Source organism: Amborella trichopoda, chromosome 5 (genome assembly GCF_054954075.1).
Source record: "Amborella trichopoda isolate Santa Cruz 75 chromosome 5, AtrichopodaSantaCruz75HAP2 v2.0, whole genome shotgun sequence".
Classification (NCBI taxonomy): domain Eukaryota; kingdom Viridiplantae; phylum Streptophyta; class Magnoliopsida; order Amborellales; family Amborellaceae; genus Amborella; species Amborella trichopoda.
This window is the reverse complement of record NC_142340.1, coordinates 13,883,106-13,899,925: the sequence shown is the minus strand read 5'-3', so window position 1 is coordinate 13,899,925 and position 16,820 is coordinate 13,883,106. Positions and strand designations below refer to the sequence as shown.

The 16,820-nt window shown below is 39.3% G+C and overlaps 1 protein-coding gene across 13 annotated transcripts in view; it reads right to left on the bottom strand.

Annotated features, from left to right (window-relative positions):
* Positions 1 to 16,820, bottom strand: part of EER5 (proteasome family protein) — a 62,264-nt gene that overhangs the window by 24,008 nt on the left and 21,436 nt on the right. For all 13 annotated transcript variants that reach the window (XR_016056035.1, XR_016056037.1, XR_016056036.1 and 10 more), the window contains exons 2-4: positions 13,715 to 13,851; positions 13,464 to 13,557; positions 13,300 to 13,389 (exon numbers count right to left, since the gene is read on the bottom strand). Coding sequence is in view for 6 of the 13 variants with exons in the window: in XM_088867523.1 (XP_088723649.1) it covers positions 13,300 to 13,389; positions 13,464 to 13,557; positions 13,715 to 13,851 (321 nt within the window). In the remaining 7 variants the exon portion in view is untranslated. The remainder of the gene's footprint in view (positions 1 to 13,299; positions 13,390 to 13,463; positions 13,558 to 13,714; positions 13,852 to 16,820) is intronic.

Below are 16,820 nucleotides of genomic sequence, written 5' to 3'. Positions count from 1 at the left end.
TCCCATTTATTTTAATTTTATTTTTCTTGTTCTTAATTCAATTTTTTTGTTTTCCTAAATCTTTGTTTGGGCACGAAATCGAGCTGCGTTTATTGCAATGCGATTGTGACGGCATGCTCAGTGCAATTCAACGAAAAAACTAAGGAAATACATCAAGAAACAAGCGCACTATCGATCTGAAGTTTTCAAGTTTCATACAAATTTCAAGTCGCATGATCGTGGCCTAAAAACACGATCCTTGGCTCGAAGTTAGTATCAAATTGATCGTCATGCCGAGCCCAATGAAAAAGTAATCATCTGTTGGCCATGCGAGCGCCGGAGCAATCCCGAATCATTCTAGGAAAATCGCACATATTCTATGGGTGAAGCAGGGACTGTTTCAAAATTTTGTGTATTGTTGGGCAGGGGCAAAAATCCATTTTTAGATTTTATTAAATTGTATTTTTTAGCAATTAGGGTAAATTCTGAGCATCCACCCATGTTTTGGGCCAACCTCTATATATATCACGCTATATCTCATTGTAAAAGGCTTCAACTAATTGAGAGTTTTAGTCTTGAGATTGTGGCACGTCTTGGAGAGAGAGACGAGAGAGAAGAAAAGATCCGGTACCCCTAGGTGTAGTCTTGAGATTGTGGCACGTCTTGGAGAGAGACGAGAGAGAAGAAAAGATCCGGTACCCCTAGGTGAAGGTAATTCTCTATCTCTTCTTTCTTTTTTCTCCTCTTCTTTCTTTCTCTCTCTACACAGCAACACATTTCACTTGGGCCCCCCTACCCCACTTGGAAGGCAGGGGCTTGGGTATAATTTGCAATTGCAAGAGCTTCAGCCCCTTTTAAAGACCCATGGCCACCCTTTCCTTCCCCAAATTTACGATGTGGGTCTAATCACTTTACTTTAAGAAAATGATACCACACATAGAACGTGTTGGTTACCTAGTGATATTTTGACTCTCTCTCTCGATTTCGAACTCGCACTTGAGTTAAAAACCAAGGCTTGCATGGTTGAGTCGCTCTAAAACTACATTGGTTCTTGCTCTCTCTCACTAGCTAAAACTCTTATTTGTTCCCACACTCTCACTAAATTACTAGATAGAGAACATTTACTCTCTCTCTCTCTAAATTACTAGGTACAAAACATTTACTGCAATGGTTACCCTTACATAGTTCATATGCGTTATTATTTTGGAGGAAGAAGAAATGATAATTGATTTTGTAAAATAATTGAAGCCTGCCTTCAATTATTTTACAAAATCAATCATGGCTTTTAAAATTTATTTTTTATTTTAATTTAAAGGGCTTCAATTATTTTACAAAATCAGGCTTCAATTATTTTACAAAATCAATAATGGCATTTAAAATTTATTTTTTATTTCATAAAGATACTATCTAAAAAATTGTTAAAAATTTCTAAATTATCTCAAGGTTGGGAATCGCTAACAATTTAGGATATTTTGATAATGTGGCATACTTAATTGTATCGAATCAAATTACAAAAATAACATCAGTTATAACTTGTCAGGACTCCTGATGGATGCATGCAACTTAGCCAATGGGGGAGACTTGCAAACCTCCCCTAGTGCCTTGCACAGCCAACCTGGGACTCTGCCTGGCCCTCGTGTTGGCCACTACACCCTGTGAGCCTCAGCCCCAGCCTGGTGCACACATCAAAGTTGTACTACTTGAAGGCAAGGTACAGGCATGCTTTAGAACGAGAGAATTCGATACCAGCCCCATACTTGAGGGAAGTGTGGGAGTGGGAGTCTTGGGTCACTGGCGGGCAGGGGCAGCAGTGGACATGCCCCTAGCAAGGTGCACAGGCCCTTGCCGAGGGTAGTTCGAGGGATGCAGGGGCACCTGTGAGCTGACAGGCGCCTAGTTTGAATTTGAACCCACTAAGGTGGGTAACATGGTGCAACACCCGGCTTGGAGTTCGCATGACCAAGCGCATTGAGTGCAACGGCCTCGTTGGAGGCCAGACAACTAGGTCGACCTGTCGTAACGCCCAGCTGGGTGAGCGACTAGGTCATGAGGCGCAAACAGGGATCGGTTGCATGCATGGCGGGACGCTTGCATGAGGGGGGACCAGAAGACCAGGCCAACCTGGCGTAACGCCCAGCTAGGTGGGCGACCAAGTCATGAGGCACAAAACAGGGATCGGTTACGTGCATGATGGGACGCTAACGCGAGGGAGGCCACCTGGCACCAGGTGTGGCAGAGGCGTTAGCCTGAAGATGTAACTGCTTAGGCGTGGGTAGCCTGGCTGCATGCCATCTGCCAACGACCAAGCTTTAAGGCCTGCATGGGCACCACGTGCATTTGAATTCAAATATTGTAACCGTTGTAAAAAGGGCTATATAAGCCCCTGGCCCAGACCCTAGAGGGGGCATCTGTGGCAGTATACAATCTAAGTGTAAAGATTAACAAAAACAGGCTGAGGCCCTTGACCATTTCTAAGTGTGTGTTTAGCGTGTGGAATAAAAAATAGTATCAAAATCAATATCAACAGACACTCGGACAAGAAGATACATACTGCACTACCCCCATTTTTTTGGGAACTAAAAAAATAATATTCTTAGGGATTTTCAGCATTTTTTGCAATTTTTTTAAGGCTCCATCCGGCTGATTCTCCAATCCAAATCGCCGATCCGCCAATCCAACACAGTTTTTGGGGCGGACAATCCGGGTCACCAATAAGTTTTTTTAAACCTTGACGAAAACAAATAGAAGACAATATGGGACCACATTGATTAAAAAGATAGAACATGTGACTCCACAATGCTCTCCAGCATTTCGTTACTTTCTTAATTCCTCATAATTTTTACAACACATCAGATATACGGAATGTTGGTTATTTGGGCTCTCACCTCGGTGAGTTTTCACCGAGGTGGACAAGATCTTCACTGCAGTGACTATTACAGGACGATGGATTCCCCTCGGTGGACATAAATTCCACCAATCAAGTGGGCCCTAATGCGGTCAAAATAATACCGCGGCAAAAAGCTTTTGGCTATCCCAAAAAATTTACTATACGGGTCAATGGACTACGATATTAACTAAAGAGTCAAGGACACCAAAACTAGGGGATCTGGAGGTGCAAGTGAACTGGTTGCCTTCGAAATGTTAACTCCCATCTTAGTAAAATTCCGAGTTGCAAATGGAACTTGACAAGTACATCCCCAAGATACTGCCAGATCAAAATTAATTTTCCCGAATCCCTGAGTTGCACATTGAAGAGACCCATACAAAGTCACAATTTAAAATATTGACATGTCCTCCCATCGATATAACTACGATATTTACTAAAGAGTTAAGGACACCAAAATTAGGGGATCTGGAGGTGCAAGTGAACTGGTTGCCTTCGAAATGTTAACTCCCATCTTACTAAAATTCCGAGTTGCAAATGAAACTTGACGAGTATATCCCCAAGATACCGCCAGATCAAAATTAATTTTCCTGAGTCCCTGAGTTGCACATTGAAGAGACGCATACAAAGTCACAATTTAAAATATTGACATCTCTTCCCATCGATATAATACCGTTAAACATTTATTGGAAACAAAATTCCAATAAACTTCTCTCTCATTATAAAAATATCATCGAATTGGTAAAAATGCCTTAAGACACATTGATTGTGTCTGAGATGCAAGAATAACATTTCTTGCATCAATCATTGGATGTCACAAGCAAAAATTCCATCAATGGATGATACAAAAAGGATCCACAAAAATTCCTACATCAATAAAATTTCTTGCATCAATATGTCACAAGCAAAAATTCCAAAAATTGCATCAATGGATGATACAAAAAGGATCCACAAAAATTCCTACATCAACCAAAGGTCAATAGATCTAAATATGGACACCATCTCCTCGTGCCTCTTGGTTTTCTCCAATTGCTCCTTGCTATAAATAGCCTGAATTCATACTCAATGGTGATGGTACTCGAGAAGAATTTCTTCAATCCTGACAACTTTTGTATGAAGCCACTCTCTTTTTTCCTCAACTTTGCTTACCACAATCCTGACAACTTTTGTATGAAGCCACTCTCTTTTTTCCTCAACTTTGCTTACCACTTTCTTGTAACTTTCCTATATGAGAGGAAGAGAGACTACACCCGAGAGATTGGAAGAGAGGTAATAGAGAGAGAAAGGGGGAACTTGTGTACTCAGAGAGAGTAAACCCCATCAACTTTCCCATGTGAGCGGAAGAGAGACTACGCCTGAGAGATTGGAAGATAGGTAATAGAGAGAGAGAGAAGGAACGTGTGTACTCAGAGAGAGTAAAACCCATCCACCTCTTCACTAAGACCAAAATCTGCTTTCAAGTACCCTTTCACTAATATATTATTCCAATGCTTGTGACATGTAAGGAGGGATTAAAGTGGTCTTTTCATTCAAAAAAAGGAGGCCACTAGGGGTAAAATGTGGCACCAAATCAAAAAGGGAAGGTGGAATAAAATAAGTTTTTATATCATGGTCCACAAAAAATAGAACACAAAAGAGAGAAGAAGCTCCCTTTCACTGTAGTAGGAAACCACCACGAAAGGAAAGAAAAAAAACAAGAAGAAAGAGAAAGGAAGAGATGATGGTCCACAAGGACGACATTATAAAAATGGACTAACAAAATTACAAAACGAGGTTGTTTTGAAATACCAACAAAAAAATAAAGCTAAAAATTCCCCACCCGTTTCAAAACAACAAACCTTTCTCCATATATATCAGGAAAGATGAATGCATAAGTGAAGGTGTTCTACATATTTGAACCTCCACATATTATTATGTAAAAAGCCACCTTCAACTATGTCTTTGTTGATAAGCCTCCCACATACCGCACATTCAAAAGTTGTGGTTTTCTAACAAGCTCGCACATTGGAGAGGCCCTGTGCCATTCCTAGTATTTATGAGCGCTCCAGGGGCTCAATTCCCCATAGGAAGCAGCCTCCACTTCCACATCCAAATAGGTGACTCCATGGAAGATGCGTTACAGTGCAACACCCGAGCATAGGCTTTACACCATCTAAGCAAATGGAATCATTACGAGTAGAACTCAGCCTCTCCATCATTTGCAGTAAATTGTACCACAAAGCAAGGATGGAGTGGAAATTTTATAAATTTTCATAATAAGTGACCTTTTTTTTCCTTTGAAATTTGGACTTGGGATCTCCTTGTCCTAGGTCGGGTTCCCATCACCCTGTGACATATTACACATAGGGCTCAACCCATCCTTCTAGCTGCCTGGAGACTTGGTCCCTTGCAAGGTCTTTTATTAATGGATTTGCCAAATTTTGGTTAGAGTAGACATGAAGAATTGTATGACTCCGTCTTCAAGCAAAGTCTCAATTGACTGTGAACTCAAGTGAGTGTATATATATTTTTTGAAAAATCTTTTACCCTTTGCTTGGTATACAACAGCTTCACAGTCTCACACAATTGAGACTGCACAGGTCCAAGAATAGATCGTAAGTCTACCAAAAAGCCCTTAGCCACTTAGCCTCTTTATTAGTAATTTCCAAGGCAGTTGTCTTGTTATCCTTTATGGATCTCGAGATATGAGTCTTCTTCTTGGAACCCTAAGTAAGACACCCCACCATAAGTGGAGATTCATCAGCTCGTAGTCATGAATTCATCAAAATTCAGTATGCGTCACTATAACCTTCTAATGTAGCGGATTCACCCACAATGTAGTTCTTTTGAAACAATTTTGGAGCCTATACACCGCATTCCAATGCTCTTGACTTGGGTTACTGATATGTTTATCCAACTTACCCACAGCAAAGGCTAAAAACCAATCTTATTTAAACATGCCTACTGAGGCGCATTAACTCTTATGTTGAACGAGGTTTCTCCGGATTTTTGGGGCATGACATACAACTAAGAAAGTAAGGACCACTGCAGACATGCATTTTAATTCAATCCCTTTGCCAACTACATTGGCAGAGATGGGGTAGCCCCTAAATAGTACAATAACATTCCCCCGCAATCTCCAGAGGCCCTAAACATGCTCCAATTTTGAAGACATGTCTGGTGGCACCTGAGTCCCACCACTAAGCAATAGTGTCCCCTACTATAGTGACATCTGAGATCATTACCACATATGGCCCTTGCTTCTTACAAAGCCTGCAAAGCTCCGCGTGTGACAGGGTCAGTCACCAAATCAGAAGATAGGCGGCTTATTCCTGGAGTGTGGCTCGCAGGCAGATACTATTGGTGTTTACTTTACCACCTTTCAATATTCAAAGAAAATTGGAACCTCTTAGGCCATCTTAAAAGATGAGCATCATCAAACTACTCCGAGCTTTACACAATCCTGGTTCCTTTATTTCAACAAGTTTCCAATATTTATCTCCAGAATTGATCCACGTAACACTCCAAAATTGTTGGTTATTTGCATTCTCACCCTGTTGAGTTTTCACCACAGTGGACAAGATCTGCATCGCAATGAATAATCACCATGGTGGTAAATGGTCTCACCGGGTTATGGATTCACCTCGGTGGACATAAATTCCACCTTTCAAGTGGGTCCCATAGCGGTCAAATTAATACCGTGGCGAAAAGCTTTCGGCTATCCCTTAAAATTTACTTAAGGGTCAATGGACTTTGATATTTAGTAAAGAGTCAAGGAGACAAAAAATAGGGGATATGGAGGGGCAAGTGAACTTGCTTTCATCGAAGTGTTAAACATCCCCGTGTCGGTAAGATTCTGAGGTGCAAACGGGTCCTGGGATATAGCTAGTTTGGAAATAATATTCCTGAATCCCTGAGTTGCACACTGAAGAGACCCGTATAAAACCACAGTTTAAAATATTAAAATGTCTTCCAATTGATATAATATCGTTAAACATCGATTGGAAACAAAATTCCTATAAAAATGCTTCACAGACTGTTGATTGGGTATGAGATGCAAGAATAAATTTTCTTGCATTGATCAATGGATGACACAAGAAAAGATCCAGAAAATTATATCAATCAATGGATGATACAAAAAGGATTCATAAAACTTCCTACATCAACCAAAGGTCAATAGACCTAAATACTCATTGTCTCTCTTGGTTAGCATGTGTCCATACACACTAGAGATGGAACTCTAGAGAGAGAATTTATTCAATCCCGACGGCTACTATATGAACCCTCTCTCTTTTTTCCTATGTTTTGCTTCCACCACTTTCTTGTAACTTTCATGTGGAAGAGGAAGAGACAGTGCTCGAGAAATTGAATGAGAAGTCCTCGATAAAAATGAAATCCTCCATCAAGTACCTTTTGCATAATAGATTATTCTAATGCTTGTGACGTGAGAAAAGGGGGGATTGAAGTGGTACTCTCCATACTATAAAAGGAGGCTACTAGGGGTAAAACGTGGAGCCAAATAAAAAAGGGAACGGAAGGTCGAATAAAATAAGTTTCTATATCATGGCCCACAAGAATAAAACAAAGGAAAAAAGGGAGCTCCATTTCACTGCAGTAGGAAACTGCTGTGAAAGAAAGAACGAAAGCAACGAGAGAGAGCGAGAGAGAGAGAGAGAGAGAGAGGTGATGGCCACTAGCAAAATTACAAAATGAGGTTGTTTTAAAACACGAACAAAAAGATAAACCTAACATGGAACCTGCCAAAATAGGTTATTAATGGTCTCAACGATTACATTCCTAAATCCAAGATTATGCAATACAATCAGTTTTCAAGGACGTAGTGTTTCACCTGGATATCCATTTAGAGTAATCCAAAGCTCAAAATGAAGATTTATTCAAGATCTTTGACTTTTATCACTACGTATTTCACATAATTCAAGCATGTTGGATTAGAAATCATAGTCGAAAGCCAGCTGAGGACTTTAGCACAAATTTTAGCATTAATTAGGCATAAGGTTTAATTTACTTGGGAAAGATAGGATCCTTTCCAGACTTGCAATTAAGATATAGCAAAACATTTTGTTTGTGTGTGAAAGATTCTTTCTTTGTTTTGCAATGATCTAGTTTCCTAAAGCTACTAAGAACTAATTACTTAATTCTGAAAGAAACTAGAATATTATGACACTTAGGAAAGTAATGATAGCTTGAATCCCAAGCTAAGTCAAAATAAACAGTGATTTGAAATGCTTACCAAGGTAAGCCTATTGACAAGTCAATAAGTCAAAATAAATCGTGAATTGGGCTTGGTCAAGGTGGTAACAGCTGAGTTTTCATAGCGCTACGTCGCAAGTTCCATACCTATGTAACCTTGTCAAAAAAATAAAATAAAATAAAAAGCGATCCAAACCTCTATAAAAACCCAAGTACACCTATGGAAAAATCAATTCAAGTTAAATAATAAATCGGTTTCCGATGGCAGTGAGAGGTCATCTTCAAAGGAGAGATTCCAGAACTATTATGTCCGAAAGAGTGATTTTACAACTCCAATCTAGGATAAAGAAAGTCTCCTCTCAAAGGAGAGCCCATTTTTTATTTTGGTGAAAAAAGAATCCCCAAAACCTCAACTTGTCGATTATAGGTCTTCCACATGTAAGCTTGGGCCCCTTATTCGCTCTCTCTTATATGACACATCCCCATCTAACATTCATAACAACCAAAAATGTGAGCGATTCAATTCCTATCACAAATCCTAGCCCAAACATTCCAAACCTAAGCTAAACTTCCCCTAAAGATTGGGGATAGCAAAGGGGTCAGGTTGACCAGCCTGGGGTCGATGCCTGACAATTTTTGGACCCAGCGGATTGGATCTTGGTTCGGAAATAGGGACCCAACATTCAGTTTAGTTCTGGTCCACCAAACCCAGAACCGGGTGTTTTAAATGTATGTATTATATTATTTATATAATAAAAATATAATAAAATATAAAATATATATTTTATATCAAAACTAAACTTTTTGAATCAATATATAAACCCTAATTGTATTTATTGTCAATCAAGTAAAATACAAGATGAAAAATTCTCACCCATTGGATATATTGTTTTGGTTTTATAAAATAGAATGACCAAACTATAAGGGGTAAAACTATAAGCCCATTTTTTGTAATCTCACTGTAAATCTTTTGTAATCGGGTAGATCTATAAGCCCATTTTGTACAGGGTTGACTGACCTATTTTTTTTTTACTGAGAGTCCCGCCTAGTAGGGACTCTCGGATTATCAGCCATTAGATATATTGTTTTGGTTTTATAAAATAGAATGAACAAACTATAACGGGCAAAACTATAAACCCATTTTTTGTAATCTCACTGTAAATCTTTTGTAATCGGGTAGATCTATAAGCCCATTTTGTACAGGTTGACTGGCCTATTCTTGTTTTTACTGAGAGTCCCGCCTAGTACGGACTCTCGGATTAAACACTTTATGTAAAGGGTTTTTAATTCATTCAGAGCATGAATGTGTGTATCAAAGCTTAAGATTTTAGAGCGAGAAAAAGAGAGGTTAAAGAAAAGTTGCAGAGCTTCTGTGCACACATCATAGGGTTTAGAAAGAGAAAAACACCTGTTAGGACCTCTGAAGTTTTGGGCTTATTTGGTTTTGAGGCTCTATTAATATTTGTTGTTTCTTATCATCTTTATTCTCGTTCATAGGTTTTCTTACTCATCCTCCTACTAAAAAATTTAGTTAGCTTCTTTTAAGTGCTAATCTCTTCATCTTTGCTCTTAGGTCCTTGAACTTCTATACATTTCTCTTGTTATTTATAATATCACAGGCATCCTTCTATGTTTAGCAATTCTTTCTACTTCCATAAACTTTGGCTCTGAAATAATGTTTCCTCTCTTCATCTTCAGATTAAACCTAAATCCTTTAAAAACCATAGAATCCAACATAACATCCTCATGTCTTACTGAACCTGCTGAATTCCAGCAACTTAACCTTCTATTAAACCCTGAAATTCAAACCCAAAACTTTATTTAACCTCACCATTTCTAACCCCATAGACCTAGCCTAATCCCTAAACTTTACCTGAAAAACTCACCAAACTTCCTTTCCTTGCCGGAAATATGATGAAGATTGTGAGGCTGCCGTTAATGAGCTGTTTATATTGTTTGGCAAGGAAGGGAAGGTTGTCGGGCTATTGCTTGATTTGCACAAAAATCACACCAGCTATTGCTTTCCTTCCCCATAAATAACCACCAAATTTCACACTAGGAGGGGAGATAAATCCTTTCCTTTCACTAATCTCTGGCTTTGAATTTGCCCCCAACAAAAAATAGGAAATCTAGGAGGCATTTTTGCATATCAAAAAACACGAAAAGCCCTTGATTCTCTCATCAAACTCTAGAGAGAGAAAGAGACCTACTTTTCGGAATTGAAAACAGGGAACATAGAGACTAATAAAAAGAACCATACTAGCTTCCAGCTCTCACTCACAAGGCCCTGATTCACTCCTCTTGTTTCAAATGCTTCGGAAATGAATTAGGAGCACTCTCACACTCATCAAAATCAAATTTCACATGCCCATCTTCCCATTCCAAAATGAATCACCTCTCTCTATCCATCTTCTGACTCAAAATCCAGATAAATGAAATTACCTCTCCTAACAATCAAAATCTTTCATGATATGTTTCTTTTCTGAAAACACCTCTCTCTCTCTCTCTCTCTCTCTCTCTCTCTCTCTCTCTCTCTCTCTCTCTCTCTCTCTCTCTCTCTCACACACACACACACACACACATACAAAAAGTCAGCTGCAAAATGCTCCTTCTTAAGACCCTAAGAATTGGAACTAGGAATCATTGATCTAAATGGACCTTCCGGGGGAGGCGAGAGATTTGAAGTCAACCTATTACATAGAATAGGGGAAATAGAGAGACCCCGCATGGATAGAGTAACAGAGAGAGAGAGAGTGATTTGCTAATGGATTTTAATTAGAGAGAAAAAATAGCATTTCTATTTTTGGGGTTTAGAAAGAGAGGGAATGAATTTTTCCAAGAAGAAAGGAGAAGCATTTGGAGACGGAGAGGGGGCTTACTTTCCAGGGATAGAGAAGGCAAGGGGAAAGAGTTTCAATTACTTCATGGGATAGGAGAGAGAGAGAGAGAGAGAACATGGAAGAAATTTATGTGAGATTTTCGAGAGACCCACAATGTCTAGGAGCAAGATAAAATAAACTGGCAATACTTTTCAATTCACGGTGAAGAAATAAGTTTTTTTTTTGTTTTTCTTTGTTTCTTTTAGGAGAACAATTTTACATCGTGCATCCAAACAGGCCCTAAGGAAATATCACCATGGTATTGGCAATTATACTCAAGTTACCACACATGATTTGGGAATCAAATCAATTCCTATGAGAAGCATGCCACATTAGGTCATCATCATCATCGTCAAAGCTTATCCCAACTAATCTGAGGTCGACTACACAAATCCCGGTATGTCATTCTGCTCTATTAAGGGTCATACCCTTAGTGAGGCCATAAGTCCCCATATCTTTTCTCACTACTTTCAACCATGTCCTTTTGGGCCTACCCCTTGTCTTTTTTTAGCCTTCCACTCGAACTAACTCACACCTCCTAACAGGTGTTGTACTGAGTCTGTGCCACACATGGCTAACCAACCTAAGTCTACTCTCTCTCATCTTATCGCCTATTGGTGCCATACTTAATTTTCCCCAATGCATTCATTTCGAATTATATCTTGTCTTGCCACTCATTCATCTCAACATCTTCATCTCTACATTTCCATAAAGGCAAGCTTCAGATAATATTCAATGGTGAAAACGATGTTGACAATTATACTCAAGTTACCACACATGATATGGTAATCAGATCAATTCCTATGAGAAGCACACCACATTAGGTGTTATCCATAAAGGCAAGCTTCAGGTGATATTCAATGGTGATACTTTCTCCTGTAATGTTCTTGCATTAGTGATTTGCAATTCACGGAATTGGGAGCAACAATCAAACACATATCTTGTTGATGAATAGAAACAAGGGCCAATAAGATATTGGGTGACCATGGGTTTGGTCATTGATATGTTAATATAAGATACTACACGGACGACTGCATGGAGTCGCAGGCAACACCCATTAAATTTCACGCAAGGCCATCAATAGAGCAACCTATGTAGTAGAACAATGGAAGAAATCAAGCAGGGGCCTGCTGAAGTATAAATATCTCTAAGTCATCTCACAAAGGCCCCTTTTGGACATCCACCTTTTTTGGCTTAGAGATAAAACTCCCTTATAGTAGTGCTGAGAAATAGGGGCCTGACCCGCTTGGTGCAACACCACCCACAGGAACAACTCCTGGAATCAAAACCTGTAAATACTCCAAATGCAGCCAATAGAGGGGTTTAGCTGAGAGAGACAAAGAAGAAAGAAAAAAAAAGGGATTGTATACTATGAAATCATTTATCTTTGCTACAAGAAGGTAACAATTATTCCTAGCCATTAGATTTCAAATTGGATGGCTTGGGGTGTGCCACGAAGTTCAAGAAATTTTTCTTTGAACTTTGAGTTTAGTCAAAGACATACTCATAACCACTCGAATCGAAATCTGACAGACAAGAGTGGTTGTGACCTACTTATGCTAAAAGACAATCATCTCTTTGCATACTTTTCACAAAAAAATGACCTCTTTTCCCATTATCAGCCAAGAAAGATGTATTTCTTTTTTCATTATCCGCAAAAGAATATCGATGGTGCCCATTCCTAAGATTGCACCTAATGGCAGGTAAAGATAAGGATGGGATAAGGCTATTTAGACACCCAAATAAGGCCATAGGTTTGTTAGAAATCTGGTTTTCAAAAAAGCTTCCGAATAAAAAGTTCAAGGAATGAGCTTGAAGTTATAGGTTTGCTGGACTGATAAGGCATCTAAGTCCCACAAGTCAACCAGCCTGTCTTAACCACTAAGCATCTGAGAGTCCAGGAAAGAAGCACCAATGGTAGACACCCCTTTGTAAGAATAAATCCTATATAAAACAAAAGTTCAAGATATAATGCAAAGATGTAGCAGAAATACTATGTTCATTACTTTATGATTTCCTCATTCAGAACATGAAGGGCAAACAAGTATCCCTTACTCTACGATTTCCTCATTCAGAGAATCAAGGGATTTCCTCATTCAGAACATGAAGGGCAAACAAGTATCCCTTACTCTACGATTTCATCATTCAGAGAATGAAGGGTAAACAAGTGTTCTTAATATAAGAAACAGAGATGAAACAAACAGAAATCACTAAACATTTTACTCCGTACAGAAATCTCGAACATTTATGAGAGAATCCATGGTAGACAAGGGATTCAGTTTGGCACATAAAGATAGACAGAAGACCACAATAAAAGATATAAGTAGACACATACAGCCACAAAAAAAGATATACGTAGACACATACAGCAAGAGCACCAAAAACTTTCATTAAGAAAGAGCCTGCTCCTTTCAGTTTCTCAGGGTTTCTCCCAGCAGCAGCCAACTCTCTGTCAGCCTGCAATTACGATTAAGATTGTAAGGAAAGAAATATAGAGAAAAACAAATTCTCAAGTGAGCTTAAAGCATTACCATTTCAGCTAGTCTCCGCATCTCATATGCAACCATGCACATAGCTTCCATGGCCCATGCAGATTCCCAGTTCCTAAATTCCTGCAGAAAGGCACTGTAGCTCTGCAGGTCAATTATAGGAGATAGAAATAACAAGGTACCAATAGTAAAACTTGCTACTATGGGAATTGTATACTTCTATGGAGGTAATCAAAGTGAAATTTACGACTCGTAAGAGGAATGAAAAAATTGAAGTGAAATAGAACCATTACTTCGCAGACTTCTCGAAAGCATTATATGCATCCACAAAATGATTGTTGCGGAAGCTTTGCACACACCGCAAGTAAGGGAGAAGTATTTCACTAAGCTGCCCATACTTGTCCACTTGCTTAACCACCCTATTTGCTTCCTATCAACCCAAAACAGAAAAGTATGCATGTATATCATTATTTGATTATTACAAGTCTCAAAAATCTATTTACTTAGTAACAGACAATTTCTAATACATATTATGGATTATGTATTAGAACAGTAGAAAGTTACACAAGCCATGACACAAGTTTTTTATCAAAATATGTGTAACCAGCCATTTAAAATTAGATACAGGGTTTCTTGACAAGCACAAGTCCAAGTTAGATCTAGTGACCAGATTAGTTATTGCAGAATCAGTTCTACTTAAGATTTTATTTTCCTGATAAGTAACATTATTGTTTTAATATTTCAAAAAGCACAAAAGGAGGTAAAATGATGTAAATGCAATGTTGGAAGGGATGCTTTCGAATATAAAGGTTTTAAAATTAGCAGGACAAGTTTACAAAATGGGGCAGAAAGGAGGCCTTAGTTCAGATCGATAGCCAAGAATTACTTAAAAGAGACTATTTTCAACATCTTGGATCAATAATCCATGTGAAAGGAGAGATTGAGAAAGATGTTGCTCATAGAATTAGAGCTAAGTGGACGAAAGGGCGATGTGCTTCTGGAGTCTAATGTCATCATCGCATAACAATGAAACAGAAAGGGAAGTTCTATAGGACGACTTTAAGAGCAGCATGCTTTATGAGGTGGAACGTTGGGCGATCAAGGAACAACATATCTGAAGAATGAGTGTAGTTGAGATGAGAATGTTGAGATGAATGAGTGACAAGGCAAGGCAAGGGGGGATAGAACCCAGAATGCGAGGGGACTTAAGAGTAGCACCAATAGGCTATAAAATAAGAGAAAGTAGACTTAAGTGGTCTGTGTGCAAGCTAGGATAGCACCAGTTAGGAGAGGTGATTTGGTCCAAGTCTGAGGGAAAGTAGACTTAAGTGGTCTGTGTGCAACCTAGGATAGCACCGGTTAAGAGAGGTGATTTGGTCCAAGTAGAAGGCTCTAAAAGGGCAAGGGAAAGGCCTCAAACGACATGGATGGAAGTAATAAAAAAAGATATGGTAGCTTATGGTCTTGACTGAGGGTATGGCCTTTGATAGAGTGGAAAAGTGAACAAGATTCGTATAGCCGACCCAAATAGTTGGAATACGGCTCGGATGATGATGATGACGAGAGAAGGAAGTGTAAGGAAACAAAATGTAAAGGTGGCATCTCAGTAACCCCTTCCAAGAATACAAAGTATTTGACTCCATGAAATATCAGTTTTTCTTGGATTGTTTTTTAATAAGGCATTCCACAACGACACAGTTTCACTTGGATTGTTCCCATTGCAACAGTCTCATTTCATCTGTTGTCAATAAGCATCTGCATTTTATCTTTGCTTAACAATGTTTGCCTACCTCTAAATCTTCCTAATACTTCATTTTCAAATTCCCATTGCATCTTTTCCAAGGATCTGAGCTAAAAAGATTGTTGTACACCAGATTGCCAATGAGTGAAAGGGCTTCCCCTAAAAGCTTGTCAGTTCACTTCCACAAACAACCTCATCACCGGAACATTGAATCGGGTTCCAAGGTGTAAAACACCCTGATTTTTTCTATCCAGTATTTATCTCTTCTGCATTACCCCAATCTATCAGTAAAATATGAGATCTGCCCACAAGCCAACATAAATACCTGCAACCAAAGCATCCCCTAAGGCGCTCTACCCCTTCCATGGTTGGAATTCACCCCTACAATCCTCCTGCCTAGCACCTAACTATGGCAGAGACTGCAAACTTCCACCCCTTTCTTGCACCAAGCATTCAGATTCCAATTTCATCACTTCCCATTTCTGCAACAGTTCTCCCTGGTTCTAAAAAGGAGGTTCAGGTTACCCTCTTCTCAACCCTCACACTTCTTCATCCACCCCTTTGATGTGATCCCCATCAAGTCTTTGGTCTTGATGCTAAATCACCAATAAGAACTTCCTGGTTGAAACGAGCCCGCAAACTACATTACATGTCAGTGCAACACTCAATTTACAACCTAAGGCTCTAGCATTACAATCTTCGGCCTTCAAATGGCGTCTTCTTCAAATCCATTGTTTACTTTCATTCCTTCAAAAGGTAAACTCTGATGCTATTGGTACCTTAGTGAACAGTATGCCAATTCATATCAATACACACTTTACTACATATACATATACACATTGCTATAGGAAAAGAAACACATTTCCTTTGAGAAAGGTGACAATACAAAACATGTTCATGACGAGGGAGACTTCATAGCAGCCCACAAACCGGGTGCTCCTTTAAAAAATGTTAAGAAAACAAAAGAGAAAAAGAAATAAGATAACAAGAGAACGGAAGAGTGGAAAAGGTCAAAGAAAGGGGAGGAAATAGGGGTGACGTAGAGAGATACATGAAGGAGATAGAGGGGAAAGGCATAGGAATAGCAGAGCGAGGAGTAAGACGTAAAGAGAAAGGAGAGCAAAAGTGTGTGGCGACTGAAGTAAGGTAGGATATATTGTCAAGCTTGTCAAAAAATAGGTGTAGTACAAAAATAAGCCGAAGCAGAGAGAGAGAGAGCCCAAGAAAAGCAGGGAGAGGCGACCCACAGACCGGGTGCTCGGAGATTGAGGGGGTGGGGAGAAGGGGCAACCCACAAGCCGGGTTCTTGGACAAAAGCAACAGGGAAGTGAGCACCGCAAAGAGAATTAGTCCAATTCCACTAGAAAAAATGTAAGGAAAAGTAATAGAAAGAAGAAAGAGAAAATGGTGAGAAGAGACAAGATTGAGAGAGAAGCGAGCACATCAGTCAAAAAATTAGGTGGAATCTTTGGTAAAGACTCATAGAAGCCAACTCGAAGAAGCTCGCACACATGTAAAATGCAGTCCAAAAACACGATGCCATGGGAATTGGCATCTCCTAACCACCACATAACAAAACACGATGCCATGGGAATTGGCATCTCCTAGCCACCACATAACATTAGCATTGTCCTTTTCCACTATAAGTTCATCCCCCT